We start from the raw sequence: 13,230 nt of genomic DNA, 5'->3' as shown, positions 1-13,230 counted from the left end.
AACAATTCAAATTGGTATATTTGGACTACACGGTATAACACTATGTTTTTAAGAAACTTTGCTTTAGTTCAGCGATCAGCAAACACTGCGAAAATAAAGAGCCTTACTGTATTAAAATAGGCCTCGCAAAGAGCAAAATCGATAAACTATGCATTAAAATGCTTCAATTTATTAAGCCAGGTAAAACATTATTCAAAATTGATGAAATGTATAGCGGGTAGATTTGAATAGAGATTCTAATTGATCATTATTTTGTAAATTATAAAAAAGCTAAAATTATAAAACGCTGTTTTACTGTTGAACCATAACACTAATAGATCACTAGCGCCCTGTTAATTGTATGCCCACAACACAACTACAAAATAGCAATTCACACTAAGCACACAAGCAAGGCGTCAAAGGATAAAAGTAGAACATATCACTAAAATGATCATGATGATCAGTAACGATGTATATTATTGCTGAATAGTCCGTGCAAAAGCGGCATAAAACCGCTCAAGAACGTAAGCTGAAACTGACTCATGCTAAAAGAACAAACACACACACAAACACAACATAAACATAACTGGGTCATCCATAAATGATGCGGAGCCTCATCTGTACGGATGTCTGTGCGGGGTGAAGCTTTCGCACACCGAGCATTTTGGCTGGCAAAACCGACACCGAAACCGAGAATCAACATCCAAGAACGAACGCTACTCTTTCCTACACAACTACGCTCTACAATCTTCCTAACCATTTGAAGGTAGGAAAACGGGAAGTCAGAGAATGTAGAGGCAGCCACTATTTGGCCGCTGGGTAGCGGGCAACTACAAAAAGGCAAAACTACGCGAACACAGACGGACCCGGAAGCAGCATCTACGGATGGCCCTGTTTACTTGGTAATCTTACCACCGAGCGGGAAGAACTGTGAATAGATGCCCTTGAATGTTTCCTCCTTGACGATGCCGGTCGGACATTCGGCCTTGAAGCCGCGGTATATTCGCTTGATCTCCTCCTCGGTGAAGCGCGCCGTCCGCGTCAGTTCGACGAGCGAGTCCGGATAGTAGCGGGCAGGGACGGGCAGATCCTCCGCTTCCGGTTCTACTTGGGGTGGTAGAGAGAGAGAGAGAGAGAGAGAGAAAGAGGGAAAGATAAAAAGAAAATAAGAGACATGTATGAGCGCAATGAGCGAATGGTGAAATGGAAATGGAAACATGAAGAGACAAAAAGTGGTAAACAAATACTCGTAATGCTGGAAGGAATCGTTTTTCACTAGAAGCGATGGAGCACAATCTCGTCGGACCGGTGCAGAACTTCTCTGCTCGAATAATCAACGGCAAATAACGGAACATTCTGGTGTATGAGCTTCCGGGTGAAGGCACTTCTCATTAGTGAATGCTATTTGCATGGTAATGGATTTTTAAATTTTGCACGAGCGCCCGGTGACAGATAAATGAGTCTTGGGGCTTCAGAGAAACCGTATTCGTTTGGTCTTTTTGATGTGCAAATTACACGCTGTAGCGAAGGTAGGTTTGAGGGGATTTTTTGTTTTAAGTTATTCTTCCCTCATTTCGAATCATATCAGCCAAATGTGGTTTTTAATCGAAAGTTCGAACCAATATCGAAAGTGGCGACATTATTACTCTCTGGATTTTTAACCCACACTTATTCTCACGTACAGAAAATAATACAAATAGATACGAGAGATTTTTTTGCTCAGTTTTGAAAGGAATGTGTGATAGTTGTTTTATATACATGTTGTTCATTCAAAAAGGATGATCAATATATTATATCATAATAACAATGGACCAAGGACGAAAGTGTGTTATTTGCTGGTACAAACCAACTTCATTTTGTTTGAAGATACATTATAGTTAAGTTTATTTACAAATGACATATGGAAGCATATTATTGTAAACTTTCTGGATTGAAAAAAGATTACAAGCAAATTCAATAAACAGTACCATCAATTGCAACAAATTTAACATCTCTATGTTGCATTTCTTACGAGCCACAGCCTAACAGTTATTAGGATCGTCGCACCGGCTCCCACAAGGCCGCTCGGGCTCAATTCCTATCCGGTATGTCCCCTCATCGCAAGCACTGACACTCCGAGTATAAGATTCAGATAAATTCAGTGAATAAAAATGTTTACATTCGAAAGTGGCATGGAAACCCCTGTATTGCCGTAAGTAGTTGCAAAAGAAAAATCATTAACTGTTCAAGTCATGTTTAAATATAAAGAGTTTTCAAAGACAGTTTCGAATGTAAACGTTGTTATTCACCGTGTGCAAGATGTTAATCCACATCAATCTGATATGTCATTTCCGTCATCATAATTTCTAATTTCTTCAGCATGATTTTCAACACTCTCAAGCTGGATTGAGTTTGATAGCTATCGGCCTCAGCACCATTTTTCGATCGAAAAAATTCGATAGGCGCTCACGTAAAACTGACAGTATAACTATTTCTTTCATACTCCTACATGAAGTCGATTCCCATCGAGTTCAGTATTTAGTGTAGGCTAACCATTTTTTTAAATATTTAACAAATAATTTTTATCACCCAAAATATTGAAAAAGAACCAAAACAATTACCAACTTGCTTTTACATAACGTTTTTCAAAACCATTAACCTTGATTTATGGCATTTTTCTGATATTCGAAAATTTCCGCAGCTCAATGAGTTGCGGATTTTTTGCCATACAAAGCGGAACGATCGAATTTTTGTAGCATAGTTCATTTTGCTCGTGAGTGTCATGGTATACCAGTTTTCAAAAAGACCAGTAAAATGAACACCTTGGCGGCGAAATGAGTGTCAAATGACACCAAAATGACAGCCGGATCGATCGAATTTTTTCGATCGAAAAATTGTGCTGAGGCCGTATTTGTGATGTGTTGAAAATCATGTGTAAACTGAAATTGTATTACAGGGTTTTCCAAGTCACTTTCGAATGTAACCATTGTTATTCACCGCGAGCAACATGTAAATTCACTTCAATCTGATATTTCATTTCCATAATAATAATGTATAGTTTCTACATAATGATTTTCATCATGTATGAGTTTGACAGTTCTTTGTTATGCGTGAAAATCATGTGATGAATCTGAAATTTAATTTTGAAGTAAATACACCATTTGACAGCTGTTGAAACACATCTAGGATCTAGGTGAATAATTATGTGCACATTCGACTTATACAGGGTTTTCCAAGTCAGTTTCGAATGTAAACATTGTTCTTCACCGCATCCTAGATGTTTTTCAACAGCTATCAAATGGTTTATTTGTTTCAAAATAAAATTTCAGTTTCAACACATAACAAAGAACTATCCAACTCAATCCAGCTTCATGATTCGTGTTGAAAATCATGATGTAGAAATTAAAAATTATGTTGATGAAAATGAAATGTCAGATCGATGTAGAACAACATTTTGCATGCATTGAATAACAATGTTTACATTCGAAAATGGCTTGGAAAACCCTGTAAAACCTTGTATTTCTATACACTTTTGCTGCCCGCCGATGCTTTACAGGGTTTTCCAAGTGTTCCAATGTGTACATAACTATTCACCTCATCCAAGATGTTTTTCAAGAGCTGTCAAATGGTTTATTTGCTTCATAATACAATTTCAGTTTTTACACATGATTTTGAACACATCACGAATAACGTGTTGAAAATCATGCTGAAGAAATTAAAAATAATTATGATGCAAATGAAGTATCAGATTCATGTATATTAATTTCTTGCACGCAGCAAATAACAACGGTTGCATTCGAAACTGACTTGGAAAACCCTGTCGTCTCTTTGACGGAGACCGAAAATTCCGAGAAAGAAAATCTTTTTCAAAAAAAAAAACTTTGAAGATTGTTCTTCTTAAAGCTAAAGAGCATATTTATTTAATAAGTAGTGAAAAAAATACTAACTAACTCTAATTAACTCTATCTAAGCAAGACATCTATGGTGATTTTAGTGATTCTTCTTTTATTTGGCTCTACGTCCTACGCGAACATATCTGGACAATACCAGCTGTCGAGACTTTATCAAGGTTAGTTTAGTTATAACTAAGCACATAATTCATAATTCTTACGTAGCAAATATGTGTAGCACTTTTTGAAACTACCCTGACGGAAGCTCTTTCAAACAGAAATAACATTGATACACACAACTTCATTTTTTTCCAGTAATGAACAGTTAATGTGTTATCAAAATAGATTTTTGTTCTCTGATCCGATCAGTTTTCTTGGCTTGGCTTTATCTTGGCTACACTTTATTTCAATTAGAACAAAGCTTTTAAAAATCACATTTTATTCAAAATAACTGTTTCAGTAAAAACCAATCGAATAAGGCTACACTAGATAGTAATATATCAACTGCAGCCATATGTTGAAAAAAGATTTCAAAACTATCGATATTCATAAAGATAATGTTGAGAGTTGTAGAATTTATCTGAAGTCTATTTTTCGTTACTTAAATAAAACATCCATTGTTCTGTCATTTTCTTTAGACGCTAAGCTAACACTTACCATAAAATTGTCGAATGTTTAAAATACCCATCTCGCTCAAACAGGCAAACGGCAGCAAGCCAGTTACTTCGCTTACTAATTAAAACGCCGAAAACGCCCAAACCCCGGCCCGAAACGTACGCCTACTCGAAAAGCGATCGAAAAGTTGGATTGCTTTTCTGATTTTAATTAGCACACACCAGACCAGACCGAAACTTTCAATTGTTCAGCAGACGCCTCCGCCACGTCAAACCGGAGCGCTGCGCAACGTTTAGCACCGGTGCTGGAACCACGCGTCTCGAAATCACCCTCCAAATCAGACAAATTTTGAAATGTACCAGACGAAAGATGATTTATGTGTGCGGTCTGGTTTTTCAGGTTTGTGAGAAATTGGATTCTAATCTACGCTGCTGTACTGATTACAGGCAAACGCAGATGGTTTACGGGATGGACCGAGAAATGAGAAAGGTTGTTGTTGCACACACTTGCTCTAAGCCACTACTTATCACGCACTAACGATTGCTCCTACGCTGCATGCAGTACAACCGCCTCAGCGCACGCGGTTTCTCTTGGAAAAGTGGGCAAAAACCCCACTTCAAGGCCACCGTTTACTAGCGAGTGGTGATTTTTTTTTCCAGCTCGATATGGTTTTCTTCACGTATCACACCATCTATGATTCATGCTACGAATCCCACCTTTCCACAACGCACACACACACACACACGTGCGTTAGTTTTTTCTTTTTCGTTTACGTTCCGCAGCAATGTTTGCTGTAAAAAAAGCAAGCGAAAAACCTTCATTCAACACACACGCGCACGCAAGTCGTAATATTTGGTAAACAATGTGTGTGCACCCCTTTCAAACACAACACCAAACACTGATGGTGATGGAGCGATCGTTTGGGCAGGATCGTACAATGATGCCGAAACATTAAACAGACGCCATGGCAAAGGAAAACTGAATCCACCGTTCGTTTGGGGAAGATTCAGCACAAGTTGATCAATAACTTGGGTAAACCGAACGAACCGAAACTTGTTCAACACAGCAACTGATCACACACAAACACTGAATCGCGATACACATGTAAACGAATCACAATAGCAATAAAAAAAGAAACATTCAAATAGAAAAAAAACGACAATTGATGACTGGTTGGGAAATTTCGGGAAAACAAAACACCGATCTGTTACCATCCAATTGCGCCAACGATTGAATGACGACTAAAAACACGTCAAACGATCGCGAATGATCACGTCAGGACTGCAGAAGCAATGCGTTAGTGTGAGTGTTTGTGTGTATGTGTGTGTTTGTTATTACCACCCCGTCGGGTGTGTGTGTGTGTGCGTTCGCTGCAATGCAGTTGCCGACTTAAGCTACACGCGTGATACCGGTACCTTTGCCCGTGAGCAGATCGAGCGCGATCGCGTCCCGGCGCCGCCGCTGCCGCCTGTACTGTCTGCCGTTGCTGTCGAGGGTTTCCGGCGCGGTGAGGGTAATTGCGGCCACTCCTTCCCCTGTACCGTTGATGGGTGACGTGGGCGGTGTGGGTGGACCATCGTCGTCCGGCAGTCCGAACAGCAGGCGCACGATCGTACGGTAGCACCAGTCCAGCACGGTCGAACCGGGTCGACCACGTCCACACATTCGGACCGCGAGCGTCCGCTGGCTCGTTCTCGACTGGGGCTCATTGCTTTGTCGGCGATCGGTCCGGGTCTGGCGCCGGTCCAACTCGCCGTTCCGCCACGGACGGGTCCATTTGTGGACGTGCTAACGGGTTCGCCCGGCTGCACGCCATCGCGCGCGTACGCACACCTGCGAATGGCGCGAAGCGGCGATCGTACGCGCGATCGTTTCCGAGCCGCTTGACAAGTCGATCGTTTGCTGTGCACGCGAAAACGCAAGCGAGTAGCGTCCAACAAAAAAAGGAAAGGAGTGAAAGGCTTCATCGTGGCCCCCTCTATCCCTTCTTGTGAACCATCCGTGCTATATTTGACACGACACAATAGCAAACGCATGGAATAGTGTCGGCGGTTACTGTGCAAAGTATGGGTGATGATCGTGTCAATAACGACGTGGTTTAATGCGTGCAACTGTAGTAACAATTTTCCAAAATGATTTGAATTTAATCGCAACTTACTAGGTATTTCATGTTTCATTTTCGAAATAGGTACAACAAACGTAACGCTTCAATTAACTTTCCTTTATAAAACCAATTTCATGATAATATTTAACAATTGTGCCTAAGGTTGATTGGTCATCTAAATTGAATACACAAAATTTACAAAACAATAAATTATCCCTTTTTTGCAGTGACTTTCTCGCTCATGAAAATGTTGATAAAGAGCCGAAAATGATCCAAGTTTTAATTGTATGGCATACGTTTCTATATTAATATTCCTCTTGGCTGAAAAAGTCAAATAACAAATCTTACGATGCGTTGACGGTAAAATCGGTTTAAAAATGTTTAATGAAAGTTTTTGCTGTAGCGAACGATATATAAATACTTGGGGGTTAGAATATATTTGGTATATAACACTATATATTTCAATGGATATTCTTTAAAATATCATTAAAAAGCAATAATTCACGTTTAATCGTTCACTTAACGATCCTTAACATGTAGTAGAAAATATATGACATCAAGTCTATTATCTATGACATGTATAAATTATAGAAAATTTGATTTATACGTTAAAAAACGATAGAAAAAAAACGTTATAAAAACTTACTAAAACGTTTTAAAATAAAAATAAGTCGTTTGGCTAGAAATGAATGCTCAGGCTTTATTTATGTTCTGAATACTGTTATTTTAATAAAAAATGTTTTGATTATTCATTCGTCTTTAATTTTGTGGTTTTTTCATATAAAAAGTTTTCAAGTCATAAGTAATATATTGACTTATTTTTTATTCAAAGAGTGTATCTCAAACAAAAACTTTTAAAAATTTTCTCTATTATTATTATTCTGTTGCATATTTGCATGTATATTTGCAGTTAAATGTTAATTAATTTCCGTGTTTCTTAATAGAATGACTTTCTCCAATGACGATCAAACACTACCTATACTTGTTAGGATATCAAGATAAAAAAGCGTGTTAAAGAATAGCTAATCTTCACAAAAATTCCAGGAATAATAAACAAATTCCAAACAAATGCTTGATGCATAATATCCACCTCTGTCCAGGTGAATATAAACGCTTCCTTTACAGTACCTCGAATGAAACTTCCTCAGAAGTTTCCCTTTATCGCACTTCTTTTTCGCAAAAGTACATAATTCTTCACAGAAAAAGGCACCAACCACCACCCCCTTAGTTGAAATTGATCCACCTAAAAGCATTACACGTTAATCGCATCAATAAAATAAATATCTTTCACACGCGTGCTTCACCGGAAGGCAGCTTATTAAACTGTCAAATATCTGCGGATGAGTGTGTTTGTGCATGTCGTACACTTTGCACGTCGCGTTGCCATATCATATCGTACCAAGGCAAATTCAAAGAAATGTGACCCAAAACTGCCGTCAGCCATTATTGCCAACTGAGTACACTCACACACACACACACACACACACACACACACACACACCTTGTGATCAGGCTGGCTGTTTTCGTTGTAAATCTAGGGTGGCTTTCTTCGGCTCTCTCCCGTTCCTTTTTCCCCAAACTTGTCCCACTCAACTTACCCACTGTGGTTTCTGTGCTGTCGCTGACGAACGACTCCCGAACGACTGTTCAGGGTTTTGCGATTCCCAATGATTAGCTGTCGAGGTTTGCTTGTCAACTTGAGAACGTCATCATTAATCAATCGTTTTGCTATTGAGCTGTTTTGTCAGTGCCGATCGTTTCGGCATGCTCGTTACGGTCGATTTTCGTGCGGGGCATGGACGGACGGTTAAGAAAAACAAAACCAACCCTAAAGCAGAGGCACCAGGTACGAAATGTGCCCGGTGTCTTAAGAAAATATGTGTATTTTCAGACCTCATCGATTCCAGCGGCACAATCCGGCCGGTCTCTTGCGACCCACCCCAACTCCCATCCGACCAATCCAACACCAGCACCCGGGGTCCGGGGTAATGTTTATGTACCGTTATTTATATGGGTGTTTGTGGATTTGTAGATAAACAGAAGCAGAAGGTAACCCGGCGAACGGGTGACCGGAGAAACCGAGGCAGTGAGTAACCGCTCGGTGAAGCCAATGTTATCCTTCCCCTTCCCTTCTTTCCCGCCCTACACGCGGCAAAAGTGTTTGTTTATCTTGCGTCAGTAAATGGATTAGATAGTTAGACAAATTTGCCTGCGCTTCGATAGCGCAAGTCCATCGGGTGGTGTTTGCCGTGCCGACGGTTGCGGATTGGCTTTAGCATTCCGGGGGTAAATAATTGAGTGGCACGCGCAAAAGAGGTGAGTGTGTGAGTGTTTGATTCGATGAAAAAAAGGTCTAGACCCGGTTATTTTGGCAAGGACCATAATTTGGCAAGCTGTATCTTCTTCAAGTCGACCCTTTATTTTATTATGCGTTCAAGGGAGTGTAACGTGTGTAAAATTTGTAATACAGTTACACAAGGGAAGGGCGGTGATCTATGTAGTTTGGTGTTGTTGGGCGAGCTTATTAGATTGAATAAACAGGGTTTGGCCAAAACTGAATCAAAGAACATGTTGTGAAACATGATAAAAGGAATGTAAGACAGTAATGTTAGTAGAGATAACAAAAGCCTGTGCTCAAACGTGTTTCATGTAAATTAATCTAATAACTATATGTTATAGGCGTTCAAATGTAGTTTGCTAGACATTTCAAATGTATATTTGCGACGGATTTAATGATACAATATAATATGAAACTACCAAATCAACACCTTTAATTGTATTTATTTGTATATGTTTCAGGCTCCTACTACCTTCATACTACCTTAGTAAACAACACACAATATCCATAACATGTCTAAAAGCGTTGCCATTCATTACGATGGCCTTTTCCATCGCTTCGTATCATTGTTGCCCTTCATTGCCGTCAAATCGATCGTAACGGCTGTCAACAATCGACATAAAGCTTCAATTACAAATGACTGATTCTGGTAAGCGATTGGAAATCACCCCTTCAACAATGCAACCATTTATACCCCATTTCGCAAGCCGGTAGCATTCTTGTAATTTCTATTTTTTTTTCCTTCCACTTCGTCACAACCGGCTGCACACTTTACACGATGTTTTGCTGATATCACACTCTTCACCTCAAGTACGGTACCGGTTCCTGCTTTACACTAATGAAGTGTGTCAATGGGTAAGCCTTTCAGCCGAAGGCGTACAACAGAAATAACGGGGAAGCACAACAAATGAACAACGACGCACGGCGCCACAGCGTCTTTGCCGGTGAACGGTGTTAGGCAAGCCGAGCGTGTGTTGGCGAACAAGAGTGGGACGCAACATAAGCAAATTACAAAGCTTAACGCAATGGTATTGAAATATGACGCTGCTTTGGCAACACTTTTGTAGTGAAGAAGAAATAATGTGCTGAATGAGTGTGATGAAACACCAGGCGTCTCCATTGAAATTAAAAAAAAAATGTGATGAGATTTCGTTGCCCAAGTTGAAGTGATTAATGAAGTTAGGTTCATTATTCATCTATCGGGTTTCGACAGGCGGAAGAAGCAAAAAGATTTGTTCTGTGTTCAAAAGTCGATATGGAGTTTGCAATATTGTAAACAAACCAAAGCAGACAGTCCATATTAATCATATTCTAGCTCGGTTGAGTTGACAAGGAAGGAGATTTAAATGGGTTACTAAGTGCTTTGCCTTAGTGCCACATTTATAAAAAAAAAACTAATGATAAGGTCATGTAATTTCCTTACCGCGAGGCTACATGAGGTGAAATATACAGCGAAATGAACTATTTGACAGGCGAAATATCTGACGGATAAAGCATCACAGCAACCAGCTGATGTGCAATGTAAACAAATAACGTGCACAAAATCGTAATTAAATCCTTTAAATAACTTCAATATCGAGTACTTCGTCAATTTTCAGTCAACAGTTCATAATTTCTTATAATTAGGGAATTTTTTGCCTAAAAATATATTAGTTTTAATAGAATTTCGAAAGCGGACCTTGTGTCTCCCTCAACCCTTTAACTGTATCTGTCAGATATTTCGCCTGTCAAATAGTTCATTTCGCTGTATATTTCACCTCATGTGGCCTCGCGGTTATGTTTTCGAGTGAAGTGTAAACTTATCACAAAATGTTTTTTGGCTATAATTTGATTAAAAAAACACGAGAATAGAATGGAAGTATGTCCACATTTGTGTCACATTGCTAAGAACAAGAGATTTTTACTATTTAAATTATCAGTCGATTGTTAAGCTTAAAAATTAACAAAAAAGTGTATATCAATAACTAAAGTTAAAGAAAATAAATATGTCTGACTAAGATGATTTTATTGTGTGTACATGGTAGTATGTGTCTGGTTTGTTTTCTGCTTTAAAAATTAGAATTTCACTCTATGAGCTTAGCCATTGAACAGAGAAGTCTCGTTTGAAGTGGCAGTATCGCCAACAGTCCCATCTAGCAAGCCTTTAGGCGGCATGTACATAGACCCACTTGGGATGTCTAAATAAATCAAAGTACAGACAAGCCTATAAAAAATGCACAAAAAAACTGGACGCTACTACAATCAACAGAGTGAAGTGGAAGTTCCAATGCCCTTCGGCCGGTATACATTTTTCATTAGCATTTCCTGCTTTGCGTGAGATCCTTTTCGCCCATCATAAAGCAGAGACCGTCTGGTCTGGTGGTACAGTCGTCAACTCGTACGACGTAACAACATGCCCGTCATGGGTTCAAGTCCCGAATAGACCGTGCCCCCATACGTAGGACTGACTATCCTGCTATGGTAACAATAAGTCACTGAAAGCCAAGCTCACTAGTGGGTTCTGGCAGGCCTTGACCGACAGCGGTTGTTGTGCCAAAGAAGAAGAAGAAGAAAGCAGAGACATTTTACCTTGCAATTTAATAATTTGCTTTGAAATCCAGCAAATAAAAGGGAGAGAAGCATAAAATCACGGGAAGAGCTTAGATGAATTTGAAAATGTATTGTATATGTTATCCCGGGTGTCACGGATAGTCGCAAAACCCTTGGTCGCTATATCCGGTCGTAAAATTGCGATACAGACGCAACATCCATTGGCGCCTACTAACAAACGCAAAACTCACGGACGCAAAATACACAGACACAAAATCATTCTGGGTTTTCAAAATGGAAATCGATGTAAACCAAGTACAGCTGGGCAATGTGTAAAGAATGTAATACAATTGTGCATATATTTGAAATGCTGTAGATAGCCACCTTTTGTGTTGGTCAACATTTGCTGAATATTCTTAGCTAGGCTGACCAGACGTTCCGTATTAGTTCCGTGCCTTAATAGTTGATGTCTTATTGTACGTGAGAAATTTCCTAATTGGTCCCGTTTTTTGATGTGCTCATCCAATCGACATTGATTCTTTCAATAATTGTTAAAGATAACAAGAATTCTGATAAAAAATTAGATTCAATGATTAGGCGTCATCCATCAATTGTGCAACTCTGATAGGGGGAGAGGGTGTTTCGTCAAACGTTACGATTTGTTACATGGGGGAGAGGTGGGGTTAAACGTTGGTTACGTAACGCAAAATAAAATGTTTTGATTTGTTTTTTCGAGTAACAAATGAGTAATAAACGAGGATGAGCCGATCTGGGGGAACAGTCGTCAACTCGAACGACTTAACAACATGCACATCAAGGGTACAAGCCCCGAATGGACCGTGCCCCCATACGTAGGACTGACTATCCTGCTATGATAATAAATAAGTTACTGAAAGCCAAGCCCAAAAACGTGGATTCTTCTTCGTGACTTAACAACCTTTGTGGCTATGCTGTCCTAAAAATGATTTCGCTACTTTTTATGTACCACGCAACCCAATAGTCTGTCATTGCCAGGGGGCCGAATCATACGAGGATTCGACATATTCGATATATTCGAGACGGATTTTGGCTACCACGGACGGACGGACAGAAAAAGGCACGTTTTTTGATGAGAGCAGCAATTATTTTGCAAGTAACGACACGCAATTTGAAACATATGACAAGACCTATTTTTGTCTCGAAAGCACCAATTGTTTGTTAACAGCGTCTCACGATTTTTGCCTCGAAGGCATCAATTTTTGACAGTGCGCATCAATTTTTGCCTCGAATGCATCAATTTTTGACTGTGAGTCAATCGCTTTATTTACAAAATTTTAAGTAATTTCTGAAACTGTGTGTTTTGAAATGATTGATATTAAGTTAAGTAGTGAATCATTTTATTGATAGAATTTAAAATAAAACAATTGTTTTACCAATTTTGGAAGTTTTGATGGAGTGAAAAAAATTGGCATGTATTTTCAGCTGTAAACAAAAGCTTTAGAGTTTGTAAAATTTCATCATTTTTTCTCAAGAAACAATGAATTTACACAGTTTTTTGTATTTTTTATGAGATGTAAGATAGCAAATGTTTAAAATCTGCCTAAATAGCTTGTAAAATTGTCATGATTTCTACAGGAATCAAAAATTGATGACTTACAGACAAAAATTGATTGATGCGCACTGTCAAAAATTGATGCCTTAGAGGCAAAAATTGATGCGCACTGTCAAAAATTTATACCTTAGAGCCAAAATTAGGTGGCAATGACTGTAACGCTAGAAATAGGTGTAATACCAATTCAATTCATTTCAAGTCTTTT

The 13,230-nt window shown here is 39.1% G+C and overlaps 1 protein-coding gene across 6 annotated transcripts in view; it reads right to left on the bottom strand.

Annotated features, from left to right (window-relative positions):
* LOC120956649 (Kv channel-interacting protein 4-like) overlaps positions 1 to 13,230 on the bottom strand; it is an 87,806-nt gene that overhangs the window by 20,400 nt on the left and 54,176 nt on the right. For 3 of the 6 annotated variants that reach the window (XM_049608395.1, XM_040378298.2, XM_040378297.2), the window contains one exon: positions 892 to 1,086. In XM_049608395.1, the coding sequence (XP_049464352.1) occupies positions 892 to 1,086 (195 nt within the window). Of the gene's footprint in view, positions 1 to 891; positions 1,087 to 5,878; positions 6,175 to 13,230 lie in introns of those variants that run through there. The other 3 variants (XM_040378301.2, XM_040378300.2, XM_040378299.2) reach the window with 3 other exon arrangements.

Source organism: Anopheles coluzzii, chromosome 3 (assembly GCF_943734685.1).
Source record: "Anopheles coluzzii chromosome 3, AcolN3, whole genome shotgun sequence".
Lineage (NCBI taxonomy): Eukaryota > Metazoa > Arthropoda > Insecta > Diptera > Culicidae > Anopheles > Anopheles coluzzii.
The sequence above is the reverse complement of the archived record's forward strand: the minus strand, read 5'-3'. Positions and strand labels throughout refer to the sequence as shown.